The following is a 22,554-nucleotide window of genomic DNA, read 5'->3' on the forward strand; positions in this document are numbered from 1 at the left end:
TCATTGTCAATCAGTTCTGGAAAGTCTTTAATTTCTTGAATACTTGATCACCAGGGAGTGGCACTATATGAGAAAGATTAGGAAATATGGCCTTGTTTAGCAAAGTGTGCCACTGGGAATAGGCTTTCAGAGTTCAGATGCCCACACCACGCCCACTATCTTGCTCTTTCCTGTCTTTGTCTTAGTTACAGTTCTATTACTATGAAGAGACACCCTGACCAAGACAACACTTACAAAACTCAGGCAGCCTGTGGATCAGGCTAGAACACTCTCAGCTACTGCTTTAGCAATATACCTTCCCACAGTGGTAATGGACTAACCCTCTGTATTTTATACGTGTTGTCTTGGTCATGGTGTGTCTTATAGTAATAGAACAGTAACTAAACCAAAGACAAAAACATGGCCACCAAATTTTTTGCCTCTGAGTAAAGTTGACTTCGTTGTGAAAAAAAAGGTAAAAATAAGAAAAATCTTTAATTTTGTATTGTTTTCCAAGGCAAGGAGTACTTAGGAATGCACAGGAAAACAATATTTTGAGAACCTGGAGTCTAGATCTCTTTCCCAGCCAAGACTGTGTTCCTGGAGAACATCCATGCATATTGTGCCCCCTGCTGGACACGTTCTTATTTGCAGTCACCTCACAACCAGCACAGAAAGGCTCTGGACAATGCAGAGAACAAGGTCAGGGACTTATGTCTGCCCTCTAGGTGCTGAATAGAACCAGGCAGAACCTGCAGAGGTGCCCCTGAGACAAACTGAACCCAGCTACTTGGAACCACTTGGCACCTGCACTTTAGCCTCCAGAGACACCACCACAGGAGAGTTTCAGTCCTCTGAAACATCACCATCTTTTGGAACAATGAAACTGTCCCTGGAGGATAAAGACTCCAGCAATCACCCACAACAGCCCTGCTGAGGGCCCAGCTGCCTGAGTCCCCTGTGTTCTCTGTCTGCTGTGGCTCCCACAGCTGCCTCAGCTGCCCAGACAAATTAACAAACTGTTTAGAATGGTGATCTGACTGGAGAATCTGGGAGGGGAGGCCAGATGGAGGAAGTGGGAGAAGGAAGATAAAAAAGAGGGGAGTAGAAGACACCCTGCTGGTCCCCTCCCTGAAGCCCTGAAGGCTCTTTGCCACCTCTTCAGAGGAGGGTTACAATACATCAATTCATCCTGATCCCTCCCAGGAGTACCTGGCAGCCTGGATCTTAGCTGATTCTAGAAGTAGTCAAGTTGACAACCAAGACTAGCCACCACAGAACCAGTAGCCAATACTAAACTCCTATTTCTAGTTTGCAACCTGAAAGAATTCTCCTTCATTGCACATTTAATTTGCTCCTCTTAGTGTCTTTATTACCTACATTTTTTGACAAAAGACTTCTTTTACCAAACTTGAATCGGTTCTTTCTCATGCCCCAATCTTACACTCTCATTATCTTGTGACTCTCCAGTTTTGAACCTACATATGTGTTGGGTAGGTGTGGTAGCCTGACTGTAATCCCAGTCCTCCAAACAGACACAAAGAACTGCAATATCGACATCTAGGTAACTAGCCAAGTCAGTGAGTTCTGGCTTCAGTTGTAGAGGACTCAGAATATGAGCTAGAAAGAGACCAAGGAATACACTGGACTTCAACATCTGGACTCTACCTAGACCCACATACAAATGCAATCACACCCACAAAAGTCTTGGTCACACATTTGCAAACTCACATTATATACATGCATGCAGTTTTTAAAAAGTGTAATGTGATTTATTTTGTGTGTCTGGCTCTTTTTTTTTTCACAGTCCATGAAGGCTTTTTATTTATGCTTTACATTTAAAAAAAGAATCCCAGGATTTTCCCTCTGGTATGTTTTCATCTTGCCTCTTCATGGTCCATGATGCCAGCAGAGGTTGTCAACACAATGAAACCAAACTGGCGTGATGGGAGCAGATTGTTCTGCCATTTTTCTAGGTCTTTGAGTTGAACATCAAATCTAGGGCTGATAACTCCACACTTGTTCAACCTGCCCGTGAGGTTCACGACTATCTTCCCAGCTCTGTGGTCATCAATGATCTCGATTTCACCAATGTAGCCATGCTTCAACAACACAGTTAAGTACCAAAGGATGACTTTAGAACACGGCCTGATGAGGACCTGGCATTTGCCCCGCTTTTCGGCGTTATTGATGCTCTTGAGAGCATCCGCCAGAACATTCATTCTCACCGTGGTGACGGTGAGGGAAGATGGCAGAAAGAGAGTAGGAGGGGCAAACGCACCTGTGTCTGGCTCTTTAAGAAAACTGATTGAACCTATAACCTTCAGTGCCTCTTGGAATTCTGGGAACAGGAGAGGATATAAAAGGCCACCAGATGTTGACAGAGGGGAAGTAGGGTCCAAGTGGCAGAAGAGTATGGTCAGAAAGCAGGGTCAGAGAAGACAGTTGGTGCAGGAAGAAAGACGAGTGAGTAGATCCAGAGAAGGGAACACAACTGATGCAGAAGTGATGGAGCAGAGTGAAAAGAGGAGCCAGGTGAGCCAGGAGAAGCCATATTGTTAGGAGACAGTGGGAAGAGAATTGGGCTAAGAGAGTGAGAGGACAGTTGGTGACAAGTGAGCAGGAGAAGCTGAGCTGAGCAGAGAGGCCAGAACACTGGTTATAGTTTGGAGCTGCTAGTATTGGGAAAAGTGGGAGAAGGGACTGTTGTTACAGCACACTGTTGGGGAACTGAGGGAGGAGCGATTGAGAGACTTTGGAAGGGGCTGGCCTGGAAACTGGGGTGGGGGTGGGGGCTGATGTTTGTAAGAAAAGGAGACAGAAGAACCTACAGAATACCAAAAGAAAAAAGCTACAAAAAGTTATCGTGAAGAATTGCTTCTTCTTCTGCAAAAGCTGCAATAGCTCTAGTCTAGTCTAGTCTAGTCTAGTCTAGTCTAGTCTAGTCATTACTTAACATCTTTAAGGGTCATGGCACTACATGGGTTCTCTAGCTATTGGCCTTAGCAGGAAGCTTGCCTTGCAATTTGGCTAGAATCATGCTACTGTTCCATGGAACCAAGTTCCCTTCCTTAGCTGATTCTGGATTCCTTGCTTTGTCACTGGTTTGAATGGGAATGGTCCCTGTACGTTCATAGGCTGGGATGCTCCTCGACTACAAGAGAGGGATTAAGTGGTGTGACCTTGTTAGAGTAGATGTCACTGGGGGTGGACTTTAGGGTTTCAAAAATTCAAGGCAGGTTCAGTGTTCAGCAGTCTCAGTCCGTCTCTCTCCCCCTCCCCCTCCCCCTCCCCCTCTCCCTCCCTCTCCCTCCTTCTCCCTATTCCCTATTATCTCTCCCTATCCTCCTCCCTCTCCCCCTACCCCTACCCCCTCTCTTTTTCTCCTTACCTACCTCTCCCTCTCCCCCTCTCTCTACCTCCTTCTCCCTACTCCCTATTCCCTCTCCCTCTCCCCCTCTCCCTCCCCCTCCCCCTCTCCCCCTGCCACTCCCTCTCCTCTCTGCCTATGGATCAAGATGTAGAATTCTCAGGTCCTTCTCCAGCTGCTATATCTGCCTGTGTCCCACCATGCTCCCTGCCATGATGACAATGAATTAAACTTCTGAAATTGTAAGCCAGCCCCAAGTCAGTGTTTGCCTTTATAAGAGTTGCCTTGGTCACGGTGTCTCTTCACAATAGCAGAACACTAAGACAGCTAAAAGCCACTTTTATTTTTGAGCTTTATACACTTAAATTCATCTGGCCCAACTCGTTCACTGCCTAAACTTGGCTGTCCTGCATCTTGCTCGGTAGATTGACCTTGAACTCAGAGATCTGCATGCCTGTCTCCTGAGACTAAAGGCATGCACCACTGCACCTGGACTTAAGCTGTTCTTCACCTAGAACTTGCTCTGTCCCAGCCTAGCCTTGAACTCAGAGATCTGCTTGTCTTTATCCCCTGGAATTAAAAGTGTGTACCACCATGCCTGGATGTAAATTTAGCTGGGTAGGATCTTGCCTCAAAGTCCCATTCCCTTAATCTGACATCTAGAACATGGGATTCAGCTCTGTTCTACTTCCTGTCCCTTTAATTGAACTCTTGAACCGTATATTTTGTATCTTTCCTTTCTCAACTTGCTCCTTTTCTTTAAAATGCTCTTCCTAAGACAGAACTTTAGTAAGCACACAACAGAATTTACACCAGGCTGTTTTGAGACTTCCTGTTTCAAAGCAATTAATCTAAATCTCTTCACCTAAACTTCAGGGCAGAGTCTTCGGACAATGGCAAAAAGCAGCAACATTCTTCACCAAAATACCACAAAAACAGTCTCTAGGCCACATTCTGAAATTCTTCTCCACTGATCTGTCTTGGGTCATGCCAGCACAGTTCAAATCACTCTCAGTAACAAAGTCTTCCATATTGCCACTAGTATAGCCCATTAAGCCCCACTTAAAGCATTCTACTGCTTTCCAAATCCAAAGTCCCAAAATCCACATTCTTCCAGACAAAACCATTTTCAGACCTATCACAGCAATACCCCAGTCCCAGGAACTACGTTCTTAGAGTTTTACTGCTGTGAGCAGACACCATGACCAAGGCAAGTCTTATAAAGGACAACATTTAATTGGGGCTGCCTTGCAGGTTCAGAGGTTCAGTCCATTATCATCCAGGCAGGAGCATGGCAGCATGCAGGCAGGGATGGTGCAGGAGGAGGTGAAAGGTCTACAACTTCATCTGAGGGCTGCTAGCAGAATACTGCTTTCCAGGCCACTAGGATGGGGGTCTTAAAGCCCACACCCACAGTGACACACCTACTCCAACAGGGCAACAGCTACTTCAACAGGGCCACACCTTCTGATAGTGCCACTCCTTGTGCCGAGAATATACAAACCATCACACCCAGGTAGAGTCTCTTCTATCTTCAGGATATAATTGGTCAACACATTGTTTTCATTTGTGTCCTATAGAAGCGTTGCTAAGGGATTAAAACCAGAATCATGGGTACCTTAGAAGTGGCTACACCACAGAGGTAAATCTCCCTCACCCTCTGAAAGCATTAATTACCTAGAGATCCTTCTTAGGGAGGAGTGGGATTTCATAAGCCCCTCTCCCTAGCAACTATTAGCTTTCTACCTATGCTCAGGAATGGGAGAGAGACTCATAAGTATTCTCCCCTCTCTGTGACAGATTATGAAGGTCCAATCTTCTGGAGGTCATAACAGCTGCTAAGACTTCAGGCATGAAAAGGCTATGTCATGTTCTAGAGGCTTGAGACCACACCTCTCCAACCTCTCCCCTGCCTCTTATATTCTTTCTTTACTTTCTTCCATGGAATTCCCTGGCCCATGGAGGGGATATGCATACTTGATTTATGGCTGTGAATTCTAAAATCACATATTGTCAACACTTTGGCCAGTTAAGAATCTCTGCAGTAGCCAGGCAGTGGTGGTGCATGCCTTTAAGCCCAGCACTTGGGAGGCACAGGCAGGTGGATTTCTGATTTCAAGGCCAGCCTGGTGTACAGAGTGAGTTCCAGGACAGCCAGGACTAGTCAGAGAAACTCTGTCTTGAAAAAGCAAAAAAAAAAAAAAAAGAAAAAAACAAGAAAAAGAAAAAAAAAATCTCTGCAATAACCGCTATCAGACACTCCTTTGACAAAATTCAATAGTAGCATTAACTTTTGGGCATAAAAATGAATAATTAGAAGAAATTTTGCCTTATACCCAAATTTGTCATTATAGTGTACTAAGATACACAAAAGTAAACACCAAAATCAGTCCATGGGACCTTTTCCTGATTGTGTGTTGGCATTATCAATGAATTAAGAGTTTTGATCCCAGTCATAATGTTTACTGCTACCACCATCTCCTCTTGACATTTGACCCTTCTTGCCACAATTGGGATGCTGTGTATTTGCTACTAACTAATGGACACTGCTAAACTTGCTAAACCTCAGGGACGATGCTAAAATGCACAAATAGCTTCTCACTAAAAGAATTATCCAGGCCACACCAGCTATAACCCAGAGCTTCAAAAATTCTGCCTTGGAAGTAGGTACATCCACATAGGTACCCCGCTAATATATAGATTTATGCAAGCTATGGATGATGTAACAGAGCAGGGAACATATAAATTTCATTTCTTGACACACACTGTAATAGCTCTATGGATTCCTTTGTTTCTTGAAATATGTCCACTGTATTCATTATGTTCAGTCTCTCTCATTCCAAGAGACACTAAACTCGTCATTGTCAGACTACAGGATTCTTCCTGAAGCTATTTTGCTCATCATTTGTACCTACTGGGTAAAATTGGTGAGTTGGGACCAGATTCTCTAAGAGGAGTCTCTGTGGGACAGGTCTGGTCCAGACACTCTAAGAATGAGGGGTGAAGAGCATCTGGGCGGAGCCTTTGAAGATGAGAGGAACAAAGAGTCCAATTTGCCAGGCTCTACACTTAAAACAACTCAGCATGCACTAACTGTTCTTTGCATCTCCTTGTACCCACAGTCTCTTCAGTACTGGGAGCCATAAGCTGAGGATACAGCTCAGCACTGGGACCTGACACTCTGGTCCAAATGATGTGATAAAAAAGGCTAAGTGAATTTGGACCTTCCAAGAGCAGCCCATGCCAGCCAGTCCAGCAAGCACAGTACCCTTTAAGGCTGGCATCCATACACATAGTCAGTGTCTTTTCCCGGTGGATGTGTACCTACTGAGTATCCTCCAGGAAACAGAACTCAGGTTCAAGCACAGATTGAATTCTGAATAACATGGATACAGAACTTCCAAATGTCTCAGTTGGCACTTGGATCATATAAGTTGTATTCATTGTGTATTTGGTATTTTCATAGATAGTTAGTATCTTGGGATTCCTAATGTATTCAGAACAAATCATATACATTTTAATTCCTATGGGCACACATGAAGAACGTTTAAATATCCATATATGAGTTGAGCTATGGGTCGTAGTCTTCCATTCTGTGTGAGTGTAATACAAAATGGTTAAGGACATATTTTTAGAACCCTAGAACACAAAGTCCATCCCACAGACCTCTGAGCATGCTACTGCAGCTGGGAAGCATTAGTCTGCCATTATTGTCATTTGCCTTGGGAGTGATCTTCAGTACTTGACATGTGTGATTGTTCTGATGGCCATTCCGTGAATGTTAGTGCCACAGATGACACGGTAAGGGCACTTCTAGGGAGGGACAAAAATAGCCAGGTTCCAACTTCCATTCATGGATCCCAGTTTCCCTTAAATATAACTTTTCAGCCTGCAACAGAGGACTACTAATTCTGCTTCAAAGGTAGACTATTTTCTCTTCACATTTCATCCTCAGGACTCTATTTCCTTGATGTGTTAAGGCAGCATGCAAAATAATGGGTTTCACAATGACATATTCCCATATTCTTGGTTTTAATCAGTCCAAGCCCAATCGCTTTGTCCCACTCCCTATCCTCATTTTCCTAGTCTCCTTCTTTCTCCTTGATTGTCCCTGTTACTACTTTCCTGGCCCCTGTATACAGAGTTGCTCTTTGTACCTCTCTAAGGACTCAACTCCCCATCTGTTGGGAGCTGACCTTTAGCAGAAAGGGGCTAGAAAGCAGCTATCCACATGCTAGCCACGCCTCCAAGGCTTATGTCATATCCACGAGCCTACAAGGGGCGTGGCAAAAGTGTATAAATACCCTAGATTTCCCTTCAAATAAAGAGACTTGTTCAGAGACTCGACTTGATCAGAACCTCTGTCTTGTCTCCTTTCCTTGCGTCTCTTCTCTTCATCCTCACTCTCTCTCCCTCTAGACCCTGACCGGAAGACCAGAGTGGCAGTTTGAAGCCAGGCACAGTGGAGCAGGCCATAACATAGTAACTAACCAGGCTTTTTAAATCTTTTGTCTCAAGTCAGGTAGAGCAGAGCTGGAACACCCATCTTATCATACCCTTTCTAGTTTCATGTCCCCCCCCAACACAAACTTAAACAAGAACACAAATTTAAACATGGTTATTCATTTGAAGTTAGCCCTGGGCCATCTGTCTTTCTGCATTTGGTTTGTTTCATTGAACACATCCCTTTTTCAGCACCTCTGACCCCTCTCTGCATCCTCACATAGTGCTGAGGCAAAGGTCTCTTGTCTCTTCCCTCTCCACAGTTCCATTCATCAGAGCCATATCCATAGGAAGCCACATTACCTCCATCATCCCTAGGAGAGGTACATGGGGCCTTATGGCTCCTACATACAAATGGGATATGAAATGGGCATATGCTCACCTCATAGCATCAGCCATGGAACATTAATTAAGTCTAGACCCGACTACAACCTTTCTTATACCAACACAGGTTATGTGTCCCTTGTCTGTAGTGGCCCAGAACCCTAGGTCTTATTTGTACTATCTATGTCCTTCAGATATAAGCCTTAATTCTGCTATTCCATAAGCTCTTCTGCCTTTGCTGTCATTTGGGTCTGACCTTGGACTTGGCTCTGTTAAGTATCTGCTTCATCTTCTATTCATGTTTGTATAAAATGCTAAATCCCTGTCCGTGCATCTTATCTTTCTAGAGTGGCACCTTGTCCCCGAGGCCTGCTGTAAATGTTAGTCAATCTTCACTATCGAGCCATATCCCAGGCTAAGGAGAAGTATTCTTTTAAAAAAGAATTATTATTCATTTTAATGTATGTGAGCACACCGTCACTGCCTTCAGACACACCAGAAGAGGGCATCAGATCCCATTACAGATGGTTGTGAGCCACCCTGTGGTTGCTGGGAATTGAACTCAGGACCTCTGGAAGAGCAGTCTGAGCTTTAACTGATGAACTATCTCTCCAGCCCCCGAGAAGCATTCTTTATTGTGAGTATTGGTAAGTACTGCTCACAACACTTTCCCTGTGATGACTCTGTTGTCTTCCTGAACTTGTCCCAGTGTTGCTCCCTAAATTCTGTTCTAGGGACCTAGGTCAATGATAAGATCACTTAGAAATGTATTCAATCACACCATGTATGGTAGTCTACTCTTGTAAGCCCAGTACTCCAGAAGCTGGAGCACAAATAGCACAATTGGGCTATTGGGTGAGTTCCAGTATCGCCTGGGATACATGATTAGAACATGTTTCAGTAAACAAAAATAAACAAAAAGAAGAAGATATTTATTATAGCCCAGGAGAGGCTATGATCCTGACTACTTGGAAGTTGACAGAGGGCAATTGCAAATTTGATGCCGGCCTGGGTGATTTAGTGAAAACTCATCTGAAAGTGACACTCAGTGTGTATGGTAATTTTGATAGTCTGAGTATCTCAGAAAACTCTAGGACATAACAGTAAAAGTTCCACTTTTGGGGCTGGAGAGATAGCTCAGCAGCTTAAGAGCACTGACTGCTCTTTCCGAGGTCCTGAGTTCAAGTCCCAGCAACCACATGGTGGCTCACAACCACCTGCAATGGGGTCTGATGCCCTCTTCTGGTGTGTCTGAAGACAGCAATGGTGAATACATAAAATGAAAGTAAATAAATAAAAAAAAATAAGTAAGTTCCACTTTTCCCCATGTGTGAGGACATTTCTGAAAGTAAGCATGTTGTGGGATCTCTCATCTAATCACCAAGTGAATCTGTTGGAGATGTCACATGGTGTTGGTAGTTATGTGGGAGGCAAGAATTTTTGAGGAATTAGCTCACTAAAACCATGTACTTGAGTCTGTTTCTTACCTTGGACCCTTCTTATATTCTTTGTTGGCCACCCTAATCCAAGATGAAGGGAAGAACAGCCTCTCCTGTATGCTGCATGTGTAGGAAAAGCACCCATCAACTGAACCTACAGAAACCGGAAGCCCAGAGTAATCTTTCGACCTTTCCTTCTTTCAGTATTTTGTCAGCACTGAAGCAGTAACTACTAGTCAGTGCAGCTCAGTGGTAGAGCCCTTGCCTCTCCTGCAGGAGGACCTGGCTTCCATCCCTAAAATCAGACATTACAACTTACTCCCAAAAAGCTAAAATTAGAGGGTAAAAAATAACTTTTGATTTTCATAGAAGTGAGCATCTGTTTACACTGAGCCTCAGGGTCTTTGGCAGATGAAGGTCCAATGTGTTGTCAAGCAAAGCCAGATTCTCCCACATCACAGAATTTGGATTTGTCACCTGTGTGCAGACAGGGATCTACAAAACTAAAAACTGAAATGAGATGGTTGTATCTAGACACATTTCTAGTGTAGCATGGAAGGTAACAGGTGGCCCTAGTGATGACTTGCGTATGTGTGTGCAAGACACATGTTAACATGAACAAATAGATGCCTGCTTGGCGATCCTAGGCAAGGGGAGTGTACCTCAGTGCAGGGATGACTGACACATAATGCCTCGGGTAAATACAGGGCACACAAACAGCAATATGCATTAGGTATATACCTTGCTGAATGGAATATTGATAGACTTATTATATTTCCAATTCTTTGGTTTCTTTTGTGCATGTTTGCATGGATGTGGTGTGTGTGTGTGTGTTTGTGTGTGCGCGCGCGCGCACGCCCGTGGGCATACATGCATTCTGTTCCGAGCCACTCCGTGTCCCCTTCACCCGCGAAAGAGACTCGAGAGGCACTGTTTGGGTGGTTACCACAGTGAGGCTTTATTCTTGAATAAGCAGAAGCAGAAAGACCCAAAGCCCGGAAAAGGCACTGCTTATATACACCCTAGAGTGACCTGTTCACTTCTGATTGGCTGTTCACTCATTACCCATAGTATGCCCCAGGATGGGCAGTGACTTTGGCGAGCTTTTTGTCTTTTGCACCTGCGCAGTCAGTTGTTTACTAGTGGGAGGACAGGATGCCAGCACCATCTTGTAATGGTGAATGTTGTCATGCTCACTGCGGCTCCTAACATCTCCCCCTATCTATATATTAAAGATGGAACAGCCTATTGCCTATCAAGGGCGGCACCAACTCAGTGAGGGAAAGCAGAGGCCTGATCCCCTGTGCAAGATGAGATATTGTAATGGGTTTCTTCTCTCGTAGTAGTGCAATGAGGAATACTTCCCATACCCGTCTCGATGCCTTTTGGCGGGGAAAGGGATCCTCCACCCTGGGGCGCCACCAGGGGAGGAGGTTTCTTGGCATCAAACCTTTGTGCAATCAGGCATACTTTCGGGAAATCTATCCACACTCGTGGAACATTCCCTGTCGAGTACCCACTCGCAACACCTCTAAATATTCAGGTACCACAGTTATTCAGGCAATGGCTGGCTGGACTTAGACCTCTCATCGACCCAGTGCAATGGGCTGAACCCTTGGGGTGCATCGACTGAGGGTCTCAGTCATCAGCTACTTTCTTAGCTTAGATAGCCAAATTTCAGGGGGAGATGCTTGCTCAAGGCTACGAGTGCTTGGGCGATAGCGACCTTGTCACGTTTTTTGTTGGGCTCTGAGCTTACAGTCTAATCATAACATGAACACTGATCCACAACATAGGGCTGCACCAAACAGGCCTATCCCTACCCTTTAAGAAAGAAGGAAAAGGCAGAGGTAAGCCAAGAAGTAAAATTGCCAGGGGTAACGGGGTCCACTCGTGTTCCATCAAGGCTCGAAATCCGGATCTGCAATTGCTGCTGCATCTGGTCCAGCTCCCTAGTCCACTTCCCTTGTAAATAAGCAGAAAGATTATGGCTTTGAACAAATGCATCATTCACAAATCTCAGAGGTGTAATACAAGATGTGGGGTTGCTGACACGCAGCTCATTTGAACCACATCTCTGAGCTGCTCCACATGGGCTTGGAGCAAATCAACTCTCTGATTGACAAACAGAATGTCTGATGCCAGGTATGCATCCACTTTCTGTAGAATGGTCAAAGCCTCAGAGGTCTTTTCTGAAATTTGATTAACAACAGTAGCTGCTGTAACCTGATCAGCCAAGGCTGTGCCGGCTGTCACAGCTGTAGCTGCAGAGATGGTAATAGCAGTGATAATGGCTGCAATAATGCCAAAGTCTCTTTTATGTCTCAATATTGATGTAGTAGGGAAAGTTTCAGGATCAGTTTCTACTGGGATGGGCACAAAGATAGGCACGTGCACAAATAAGGCTAGATCTAGTGATCCATTCCAGCATTGTGCTAAAAAGCATGTAACATTCTTACAATCCAAGATATCAGAATTATTTTGAAAGTTGGATAACATAAAGAAAAATGAGGGGTCCACACACACCGACACCAGTTGTGCAGATGCATTCCTAAACACCTTATTAATTTGAATGTTATTCAAATGGCTAGAGATATTAGATCGTGTAGCTGAAACATTTTGTACTTCATGAAATATACCATTCAACAAGACAAAGGCAGATACACCTTTTTTTTAACATTCTAAACAGTGGCTACAGCACATAATTTAATTGTGTTGAAGCAGGGTAAAATCAAGAAAATACACATATGATTTAATTATATATACTGTCTTCTCAATAGATGAGACATCTGTAAATATAGTAAATATAGCAAACATCTTTTCTATGGTCTGCATGCATAGTAAATTTTAGGAAATATAAAAGCATGCATGGAGAAAAACTGTAACATATGATTATCAAATTTGTCTAAAATGTTTGTCATGTAATAGGCCAAATTTAATAATTCAATAACCAATTTACTTGTTATGTGGAATAAAGAATAAACCTTTTATCTAAAATGTTTTTAGGATTTTATCATATAAACTTTATTTGTAAATGAAGAAAGACAAATCCATATTAATGGTTTCTTTTGTCAAAGGGCTGTTGTGGACATATGAGTAGTAACAACACAAACAGCCAACAATTTATTATAGTCTATATAATTTATCTGTTGAAAACTAACAGCTTACTTTATTTTCAGCAAAGCTATCTATCCTTTATTAGTTAATTGTCAAGGGGAATTAGGACTTGCATCCCTTTGAAAATATCAAACAGAGGTTTAAATCCTCCTATGGTAAGCTTAAGATGAGGTTTTAGCCAATTAATATCTCTAAACAACTTTTAAAAATCACTAAGAGCAAATCAAGATTAAAAGTAAACCATTTTCTTTTTGCATGTACACTCACAAGCCAGAAGATGGCGTTAGATCCCCACCACAAATGGTTGTGAGCCACCATGTGGTTGCTGGGAGTTCAGCTTTTATATTTTAAAAGTCTATCCTTTAATGGCTGAGCCATCTCTCTAGCCCCAACTATCTATTTTTATTAGAATTTTCCATGTCACAATCTGATTAGGATATAACTGAGGTCTCAAATATTGAAAGACACTGTCTTTGAATCTTTTTTGGAGCAACAAGTACTCTAAAAAAAATTTTTTTTAAGCTCGTTATATTGGAGCAAAGGCTTGCGGAAAAAACTTCTTTAGAGAAATCCACTAATAAAGTATCACACAATGAATAATATACACTAAAAGATTTAACCTCTTAATTTTTTGTATTAAAGCAACAACAATATTTATATATATAAAATGTAAAACAACCATTTTCTAAAGCAATTATTTCTAACAAATATCACTTCATGGGCTCTTAAAAATTATGAATAAATTTACTGACTGTAAACCTCTCACCTTTACCAGAAACATAAAGGGATGGTATAAAAACATCTTTTATATCTATAATAATTCTATAAGCATTTACTGAAATGGAAGCTGGAGTAGGCAAGTTAGGCTGTATAAATCTTAAATTTGAACTTTATTTTGGATTAATTTAATAACCAATCTTTTTAGTCCAATGAATATATCGGATAAAAGCCAACCTTATTCTCTAATAATTGTTACATATATTAGAGGAATCCAAAGAATCTCATTTTTAACAACTTTGAATATAAAGGAATTAAAACAATTTGAACAATATTTTATCAGCAGGTACAGTTATACTCATGGAGGGAAGTAGGCATAATTTTAATGTCTCCAGCATAATCATAACTTTTAGCCCACAGACTGTTGTAAAGTCTTTGGGTCTTAGATTTATCCCTCTTCTCACAAGAAACAATGAAGACAAAAGACGAATTCCGGTAAACACATTTCTAGGACCTGGTCGTGAAGACCCAGGACAAAAGGAGCTTTTGGCACCTGAGCTGCAGAGCTCAGTCTGCATTGTCTTAATTCAAATGTAAATGCGCTTAACCTCCCTCCAGCCTGTTCTCTGAGGCTTGGCTAGGCCTGAACTGTGCGATTTTGACTTTAACTTTAACTTTAAACCTTAAATTTAAACTGTAAACTTTAAAAGACACATGTTGTATCTTTTCTCTATAAAGATAGGCAAATCGAAAATTTTCAAACTCTTGGTTGAACTACCAACTGTAGCCAATGGAATATTGGCAGTTTCACTATGTTTTTAAGCCTCTTTTGAAATATTAGAGTATAACCATATTTTTGAGAAACAAAACCAATCTTTAACCATGTAAGCAATCTATTTTCTCTAAAATCAACACCAAGTAGATTACCTTTATGCTATAAAGTTTTGCTGCCACAAAACAAAGTGTAAAATTTAATGGAAAACTTGTAGCATTATATAACTCAGGCTGCTGGCGGGTGCACCGCTGTGAGGACGGGGCAACCGAGTAACACTCAATAGCTGTAAACAACGAATGTACTGGCATGGGAACAGGCCAAGATCTAACTATGGCCCATAGTGGTATACTTATCCCCAAATCGAACATCAGTATCAGGAGAATCAGAGCCGTCATCTTGCAATCTAGCTTCATTCTTCACAATCTGCCCCAGCTGCGTAGGGACCCAAATTGGATTGTCTTCACCTGTGGAATAAACACAAACAGCTCCCCTCCCCGGCCATGGCGGGGGGCCTATCGAGTCCCTGACCTAGGAGAAGGGCCGCAGCAAGTCCTGCCTTAGTGAGGAGGCCTCCCAGGCCACAACAGGCTCTCAGCCAGTCTTGTAGCCCCTTGTTCCTACGAGGGACAGTGGCTGCACAGCATTCAGCTGTGGCGTTTTCAAAAATCATCTGTTCTATCACTGGCATTGCTTGCTCTGGTTCCCCATAGATTCTGCCATAAGAGGGGGGGGGAGGTTCTTTTGTCCTCCACTCTCTCTCCACCAGCCAGTGGAGGGTCCTTAACCTTAACAGGCTCTGCAGTAGCCCTTGTTTCTTTTGAGTACTCTTTTCTTTCTCCAGGCCCTTTGGCCTTATCTGTTTCTCCAGGGTCTTTGGCCTGATCTCCAGGCTCCTTGGCCTGATGCCGGCTAACACGCTCTGGTTCTGGTATGCTAGGGTGGCCCTCTCCTGAAACCTCTTGACATGCACTAATAGCTGAAAGCCAAAGCAATGCAAGCAAGAGGATAGCTAGTTGAGCAGCTGCGGTGAGCGAAAGTCCACTCGCAACGAAGGCTTCCACCCCAGGCATATCTCTCAGAGACGTACCTCGTTCCTGTAGTCTTTTAACCCGCCCCGAGTCTGGGGGGGGGGTCTCCGTGGTGCCTTGAAGATCCCGGGTTTCGACGCCAGATGTTCCGAGCCACTCCGTGTCCCCTTCGCCCGCAAAAGAGACACAAGAGGCACTGTTCGGGTGGTTACCACAGCGAGGCTTTATTCTTGAATAAGCAGAAGCGGAAAGACCCAAAGCCCGGAAAAGGCACTGCTTGTATACACCCTAGAGTGACGTGTTCACTTCTGATTGGCTGTTCACTCATTACCCATAATACGCCCCGGGATGGGCAGTGACTTTGGTGCGCTTTTTGCCTTTTGCACCTGCACAGTCAGTTGTTTACTAGTGGGAGGACAGGATGCCTGCGCCATCTTGTAATGGCGAATGCTGTCACGCTCACTGCGGCTCCTAACAGTATTCAATTGTGAATATCAGAGGACACTGTCAGAGAGCCAGTTCTCTCTGTCCACCATGTAGGTCTTCAGGATTGAACTCAAGTTGACTGGTGTGGCAACAGACCCTTTATCGCTTAGCTATCCAGCCTGCTTGAAACCTTGGTATTCTATCAGAGTGGTGGTCACACAGTAAGACAACACTAACAGAGTGCTTAGCAGGTGCTACCCCTAGTGCTGACCAGATGCTTGCCATATGACAAGATCTATGTTTGACGAGTGTCTGGGACACAAAGAGCAATCCTAGTGGGGCTCAGCACAGTGATAATAATAATAGGAAATGTTTGGCACCAAGTCAGAAGATTCCTAACAGAGTGTTTGACACATCCTACAAAATTGCTAAGAGAACAAACACTTGACACATGCTTAACTCAGAACTCTAGTAAACTTTTATAAATAAATAAATAAATATGTATGTGTATATATAGTGCTGATATTTAGTCTTTCAAAGATTTAGCTGGGATCCGAATTCCCACTCCATCCTTCTTCCACCGTGGGCTTATTTCGACTCTCTGTGGTTGAGACTAGAAAGAGAAGGAAGAGAAATGCTAGTGAGTTGCCACCACCTACTCACCGCTGTTTCCTCCTGTCCCTCACAGCCTACATGCTTTCCTTCCACCCAGCCTCAGAGCCTCTGCTCCACAAGCAAACCCTCTGCTACAGCACAGGGGATTCCTCACCTTGTCTTTGAATTCTTTAGCCAGAGGAAGATATGGCCTATAATTTGAGTCTTAACCTGGTATTTAGAAGCTCATAGCATCCTGGCTAGGGAAGGTCTCCAAACTACCCACCAATGGAGTAAAGGAAGCATGGCATATTACTTCTGGTTCAGTGTTGCACCCCCAAAAGACTAGAAGTGGATGATTGGATAGGGTCCAATATAATATGGGAGATATGTGTGTGTTCTGGGCATTACGAGATGTGTCAGAGGACCGCTTACAGATTCAATAATCGTCATCATCTTCTTCAGGATCACTAATCTCTGCATATCTCACTCTCTTCTTCCTTTCTCGAAGCCGGTATTTCCAGGGATTTATGTAAACGGTACCCGATTCTGAAATGTGGAGAAGTTGGTACGTGAGAGCTAGGTCACATAGGCTCTTTTCTCATCAGAAAAGAACAGGGCTTGTCCATCCAAAGAGCCCATGGGCCTTTACATCTGCTGGCTCACAGAGATTGAGATGTCAGCCATACAGCAGTACAGACCAGAGGCCAGTTTGGGTTATCCACCCAGTGTACTGTCTGGTCCCCATCCCCTGATATAGATTTCCTATTTCATCCTCCATTAGGAGGAGGACCCAGTGACCATTCACTTATATTGTATGGATTTCAGAGTTAACTCTGGAAACCCCCAGTCCATAAAAAGTCAGGTGCCTCTAAGGGTTCCTCTGGCTGGGGGCTGTGAGGCAGACAGTTCTCAGGTATAGATATGTCCTAAAGTTGATCATAGTAGAAGGGGTACACCATGAAAGCCCTGTCGTTTCTAGTGAGACAAGTGCATGGGCCCTTCAGAGAGCAGAAGCCAGCTGGCGATCCCTACGTGGAGAGTGAGTGTCAGGATGAAAGAATGTGCAGACTCTGAGAGAATACTAACAGAAGCATCACCTGGGCTTCAGAAACGAAAGAAGACATGACTGCACTTCAGTAGTTTCAGTACATATGAGTGAGCCAGTGGAACTGCTCTTTGGCCAATAATGTAGCACAGTTGAGGCAATGCTCCTTACTAGTGTTCTAATTATTAAAATGCTCTAATTGAGGACACACAGGTCTGGTACTGCAAGTCCCACTAAGAACTTGTGGTGGCACAGTCCCCACAGGGAAACTATGATTTTGCTAAATGAATGTAGTATAAACTGCCTTCTAAATTCATATGTCTCTACCCATAGGTAAGTGAGCTCTCAGACAGCATCAGAGAAGTTGTTTTGTACAGTGAGTGGTGGCTAATGCAGAAACTCCCATCTGGTTAGACTGCACAAAGTAAGTGTCTATGGATTGTCCAGATAAACATCAAACAAAGTCATACACCTTCCTCCCAAGCTCAAGTTCCATCACAGAAGGGGGGATGGATCGAGAGATTTTAAGAGGCAGAAGACATTATGACCAGAGCGATGTAGTGTTTGAGGGACATGACACGGTTGATAAACACATGAACACACAGTAGGCATCTTTGCTCCCATGAGACCTGCACAAGATCAAGCCTGCCAGCACTCTAGCATGGAGTGAGTAGGAGCGTCTATGCTGTCAGCCTCTGTGAGTAGCTCTTAACAATGGGTGGCTTTTATGGGGGGAGAGTCAGTTTTCTTTAAGAGTATGGCCCTTGGTAGGTCAACCATAATCTAGTGGATGGTTCTACATCCCACAGTATGTAGATAGCACAAATTGGGCTTGGGTTTGTTTTTTTTAATAAAATGTGTGGATGTTGGGAGAAAAACAGCTAGGAAAGATGTTTTACATTCATTAGATGAAAGGGTGGGGTATGTGTGAATATGATTAAAATACATTACATAAAAGCCTCAAAGAATTAAGTAAATACCACACTGAAAAACAATACATTATGTTAAGGAGTAAGAATCAGATTGCAGCCAACCTGTTAAGTGGAAACCATGCTTTCCAGAGGCAAGTTCTTCTCTGATGTCATGAATACAAATTGTCACTGACACCAGCTTTAAAAGAGAATCAGAGATAAGGCATTTTGGCAAATAGTAATCGACAGGGGGCATTTCTGCTACTTGATTTAGGGTGTTCTAATTTGCTGGATAATATTGAGGACAGGACCTGGCAAATAAATAAAAACATCACACACCGAAATTAATCAGACCCAAAGATTCAATGACTTTCCATATAGTTAGAATTGGCATTTGAAACAGCATGTGAAGTTTCACATTAAAATTTTCACTTTAAGTATAAAATATATATTTATGTACTTATCCTCCACCAAACAGAAAACTATCCTCAACAATGTGGACATGAACTGAGGGACAAACGGGGTGCACTCCGACAGAAAGAGGTGATACTCGCCTTTATCCGTTTTCTCTGTGTCATGCCACAAGCTCTGTCAGAGGATTCATCTACAGACAGTGACAAATAAGAAGGTTTTGTTTGTTAGTAAATATTGCAAAGGCTCAGAATCCTGCTGATTTAGGGAAGGCCAGAGTGGAAAGTGAGCCCACTCATGGAGGAGGGGCTGGTGGAGCATGGCTCTCTTTCACCTGACTAATGACAGGTGTCCTTCTAGAAGTCTCCTTCTTTTGTGAGGAGGGGAGGTTAGAGACAGTGTTTCTCTGTGTAGTCCTAGCTGTCATGGAACGCACTCTGTAAACCAGGCTGGCCTCGAACTCAGAAATCCACCTGCCTCTGGCTCCCAAGTGCTGGGATTAAAGGCATGCACCACCACTGCTCTGCTGGAAGTCTCCTTCTGATTGTTTAGGAGGTGTCAGCTAAGCCTCATCACTGTCTCTCACCCTGTCCCAGTACATTTTTTATGCCTCATAGTAGTAAATTGATTTCAGGAAAATGTTGAACTGTCTAAGTTTTCCGATATAGAATAATGAAAAAATTTGACTTAACACATAAAATGGTTTGAACAGTTCAGTGTTCCCTGTGTGAGGAATGATAGGTTATTGTGCTCTGTGCTTTGGGGGCTACCTAGCATGATAATTCTTCTTTATTCCCAAATACTGTGCATAAATTTCAGACCCAGAGCTTAGATCAAGTAAAATGCTTGGAGGAGCTTGTCCAACCTGACTGACTTGCCTGAGGACTCACAAGCCAGTAGGACACAGGCCATTCTGTCTTTGAAGGTGTTACACACTGGCCATTTACTTACTATCCAGAATAATGTAGACAATAAGGTTTTAGGATTTTATATGACAGGATCTTCTACATAACCCTCAGAATGTTCTCCGCACAGCCCTGATTTGAAGAAGAGCAGAGCTGCCTGTGACCTTCCCAGGCATCTTGACTGAGAAGGGGGTCTTTCACAGGCCTCCCTAATCACTCACCTTCACTATCAGGAATTTCAACACATTCGACCAGGGGTCGCTTGGCCTGCTCCTTGCAGCGCATGAAAACTGGTTGGTTCACTGTGACCCCTAAAAGGAAGCAAAGTGCTTGTTGTTTAATAGGCAGCACAAAGAGGGGAAATGCCTGCTAGGGTCTGGGGTACAGCACAGATCTTAAGGCCCACAAGAGGCCTGAGCCCTATTGCCTATGGTCTATGCTGTCAGCCGTGCACAGGGTAGGAAAAAGCAGCAAGTTTGGCAGCCCCTTGACATTTGCCATAAAGAAAGGGATCATGGGAGAGGGCCCTGCTGTGTGTCAACAAGAAGATATGGCATAACGAACAAACTGGAGACCCCCAGGCTGCTCTGAGCCCAGATTTCCTGTTACCTAGGCCCATCATTCGGTCGTAGTTTCTTTTCATATACACGTAGGCACTTTTCTGCCATTTGGTCAGCTTTCCCCACTCTTCATCTGAAAAGTATGCAGAAATATCCTGGATGGCCTAGAAAAGAAGAAAACGTAAACTCTGGCAACTGCTCTGCTAGATGTGTGTGCCATTCCTCCCAGAATGCCCTCTGTCTTGGAGGACCTTAGTGGTCCACCCAGAGAATCAAGATAATCAAGCCTGGGAAACGTGAGGCTCGAGCGAGAGATGTGAGTAACAGCCTTTTCCCCAGCCACTAGAGATGCCCAGGGCTGCTCATTTGTGCTCCTCATAGCATTTGTGCATGGAGAGAAATCCTGAGACTTAGGAGGCCCAGTGGAGACTGTAGTCCTTGTCTCAAGTGCCTCTGATTTCCACCTTCTGATAAGTCATTCTACAATGGTCCTTGGTCACTCAGCTGCTTCTGTCCACCCACGACCTGGAGACCTCCTCACCTTGCGTATATTCTTTGGTTCATAAAACACATCCACAGGGATCTTGGCACAGGAACTCACTGTTTTCCTGTCAGTGGGACCCTTGTGATTTTGAAAAGACATCTTGTCTTCTTCAGGCTCAAGACAAAACGTCCTGTGAAGGAAGGAGTTGCAAATAGATAGTAACAGTCAGTGCCTGAAATCTTCTTCTGCTCCTTTTCACCCCAAAATTATCTTTATTAAGTCTATGGGAGAGTAAGTGGTTAGGAACCAGTTGGGGTCTAGGAACATATATGAAGGTATCTTGAGTCTTTGAGAGTGGGTCAAGCTTCTGTCCTGATTAGTTGCCCTGAAATGTTCATTGAGATTATCAGAAAAGAGAAAGCTATTGAATTAGGCAAGCACATGTTCTCACTCATGCGAGGAAAGTGAAAACTGATTCCCTAGAAGATAAGAAAGAAACAGTTGTCACTGGAAGATGGGTGGTGAGGAGTTCAGAAGAAGAAGGTACACCAAGCACCAAATGCAGGCAGAGAGGAAGCATAGCTGCTAGTGTTTTACAGTGCCCTTTAGTTTGTAGCTACAGATTGTACAGTCTGTAAGGGAGGAAAAGAAGCCAGAGTTCCCTTCTTGTGCCTGTAACGCAGGGCAGTTGGGAGACCGAGGTAGAAGGGTCGTCGTATGTTCAATGCCTGCCTGAGTCAGCTATGAAGTGAGATCTAGGCCAGTCTGAGCAATATACAACTAAATCCTGTCTCAAAGACTCTATCGGGGCTTAAGTTGTAGCTTAGTACTAGGGTTCTTACCTTCCATGTGAGAGGCTCTTGCATTAACCCCCTAGTTTTACCAGAAACATAGTAGGAGAGGTCATAAAGCTTCACTCACATGGAAATGAATTCGTAAGGACACAGAAATATGAATGAATCAAATTTGATGAGCACACACAGGTGTATCTTGAAGCATCATACTTCTCTTATATGTCACCTCCCATGCTCTTTTCCTATAGTCTCTTCCAGCTCTGGGTAGGTTCCTTAACATTGCCAGAGTCTTCCCTTCATTAGTAAGCAAATGCTTTAACCTTTCATTTAACTAAAAAGTAATAGACACTGAGAGGCTTCACCCTGCAGCTGATGGAAACAGATGCAGAGACCCACAGCCAAGCATTGGGCAGAGCTTAGGGAGTCCTGCAGAAGAGGAGTGGAGGACTGTAGGAGCCAGAGGGATCAAGGACACTAGAAGAAAACTTAAGAATCAAATGACATTGGCCCATGGGGGTTCATGGAGACTGAACCACCAACCAGGGAGCATGTGTAGGACTGAGTTAGGCCTTCTACACGTGTAACAGCTGAGCTTGGACTTCATGTAAGACTCCTAACAGCTGGAGCAGGGGCTGTCTTTGATTCTGTTACCTGCCTTTGGGACCCTTTCCTCCTAGGTTACCTCTAGCCTCAAGAGAGGATGCTCCTAGTCCTACTGCAACTTGATATGCCAAGGCTGGTTGTATCCATGGGAGGCCTCCCCTTTTCTGAAGAGGAACAGAGGAGGAGTGGATGTGTGGAGAAGGGAGGGGGGTGGAACATGGGGGAGGGGTGGAGGGGGAACTGCAGTTGGGGGTTAAAGTAAGTAACTAAGAAAATAAATAGATTTTAAAATGATAGACAAACTTTATAATAAAAAGACATTTCTGGGCACCTGCTGAAACTTAAATACATGTGTCTACATCATTACCTACTGTAAATTTTTCCCTTTGAAACAGGATATGACTGGGTTGCTAAGGTAACACAGAAGCCCTAGGCCCAAATACTTGCCCTGTACCTGCCTCTTAAGGCAGTTAGAGCACCGTTTTGTGGTACAGTGATACATCATCATGTGTAGATATGGTGTGGTGTGTCCAGTGGACATTGGTGAGAGTGGCGTTGTGGTGTGT

General features: G+C 43.7%; 2 protein-coding genes and 1 pseudogene across 7 annotated transcripts in view; 1 reads left to right on the forward strand and 2 right to left on the reverse strand.

Moving 5' to 3' along the window:
- The window catches only part of LOC143435525 (uncharacterized), a 230,881-nt gene that overhangs the window by 52,881 nt on the left and 155,446 nt on the right, over positions 1–22,554 (forward strand). For all 6 annotated transcript variants that reach the window (XR_013105897.1, XM_076918509.1, XM_076918506.1 and 3 more), the window contains one exon: positions 7,769–7,831. Coding sequence is in view for 5 of the 6 variants with exons in the window: in XM_076918509.1 (XP_076774624.1) it covers positions 7,769–7,831 (63 nt within the window). In the remaining variant the exon portion in view is untranslated. The remainder of the gene's footprint in view (positions 1–7,768; positions 7,832–22,554) is intronic.
- Positions 1,786–2,216, reverse strand: LOC117694197 (small ribosomal subunit protein uS8 pseudogene; annotated as a pseudogene).
- LOC117694192 (protein SSXA1-like) lies at positions 16,712–21,440 on the reverse strand. The gene is made up of 6 exons (XM_076918539.1): positions 21,434–21,440; positions 21,043–21,070; positions 20,649–20,781; positions 20,157–20,271; positions 19,769–19,858; positions 16,712–16,821 (listed from the first exon to the last, which is right to left on the reverse strand). Exons 1-6 carry the CDS (start codon positions 21,438–21,440, stop codon positions 16,712–16,714), a joined length of 483 nt encoding a protein of 160 aa, XP_076774654.1.

Source organism: Arvicanthis niloticus, chromosome X (genome assembly GCF_011762505.2).
Source record: "Arvicanthis niloticus isolate mArvNil1 chromosome X, mArvNil1.pat.X, whole genome shotgun sequence".
NCBI lineage: Eukaryota > Metazoa > Chordata > Mammalia > Rodentia > Muridae > Arvicanthis > Arvicanthis niloticus.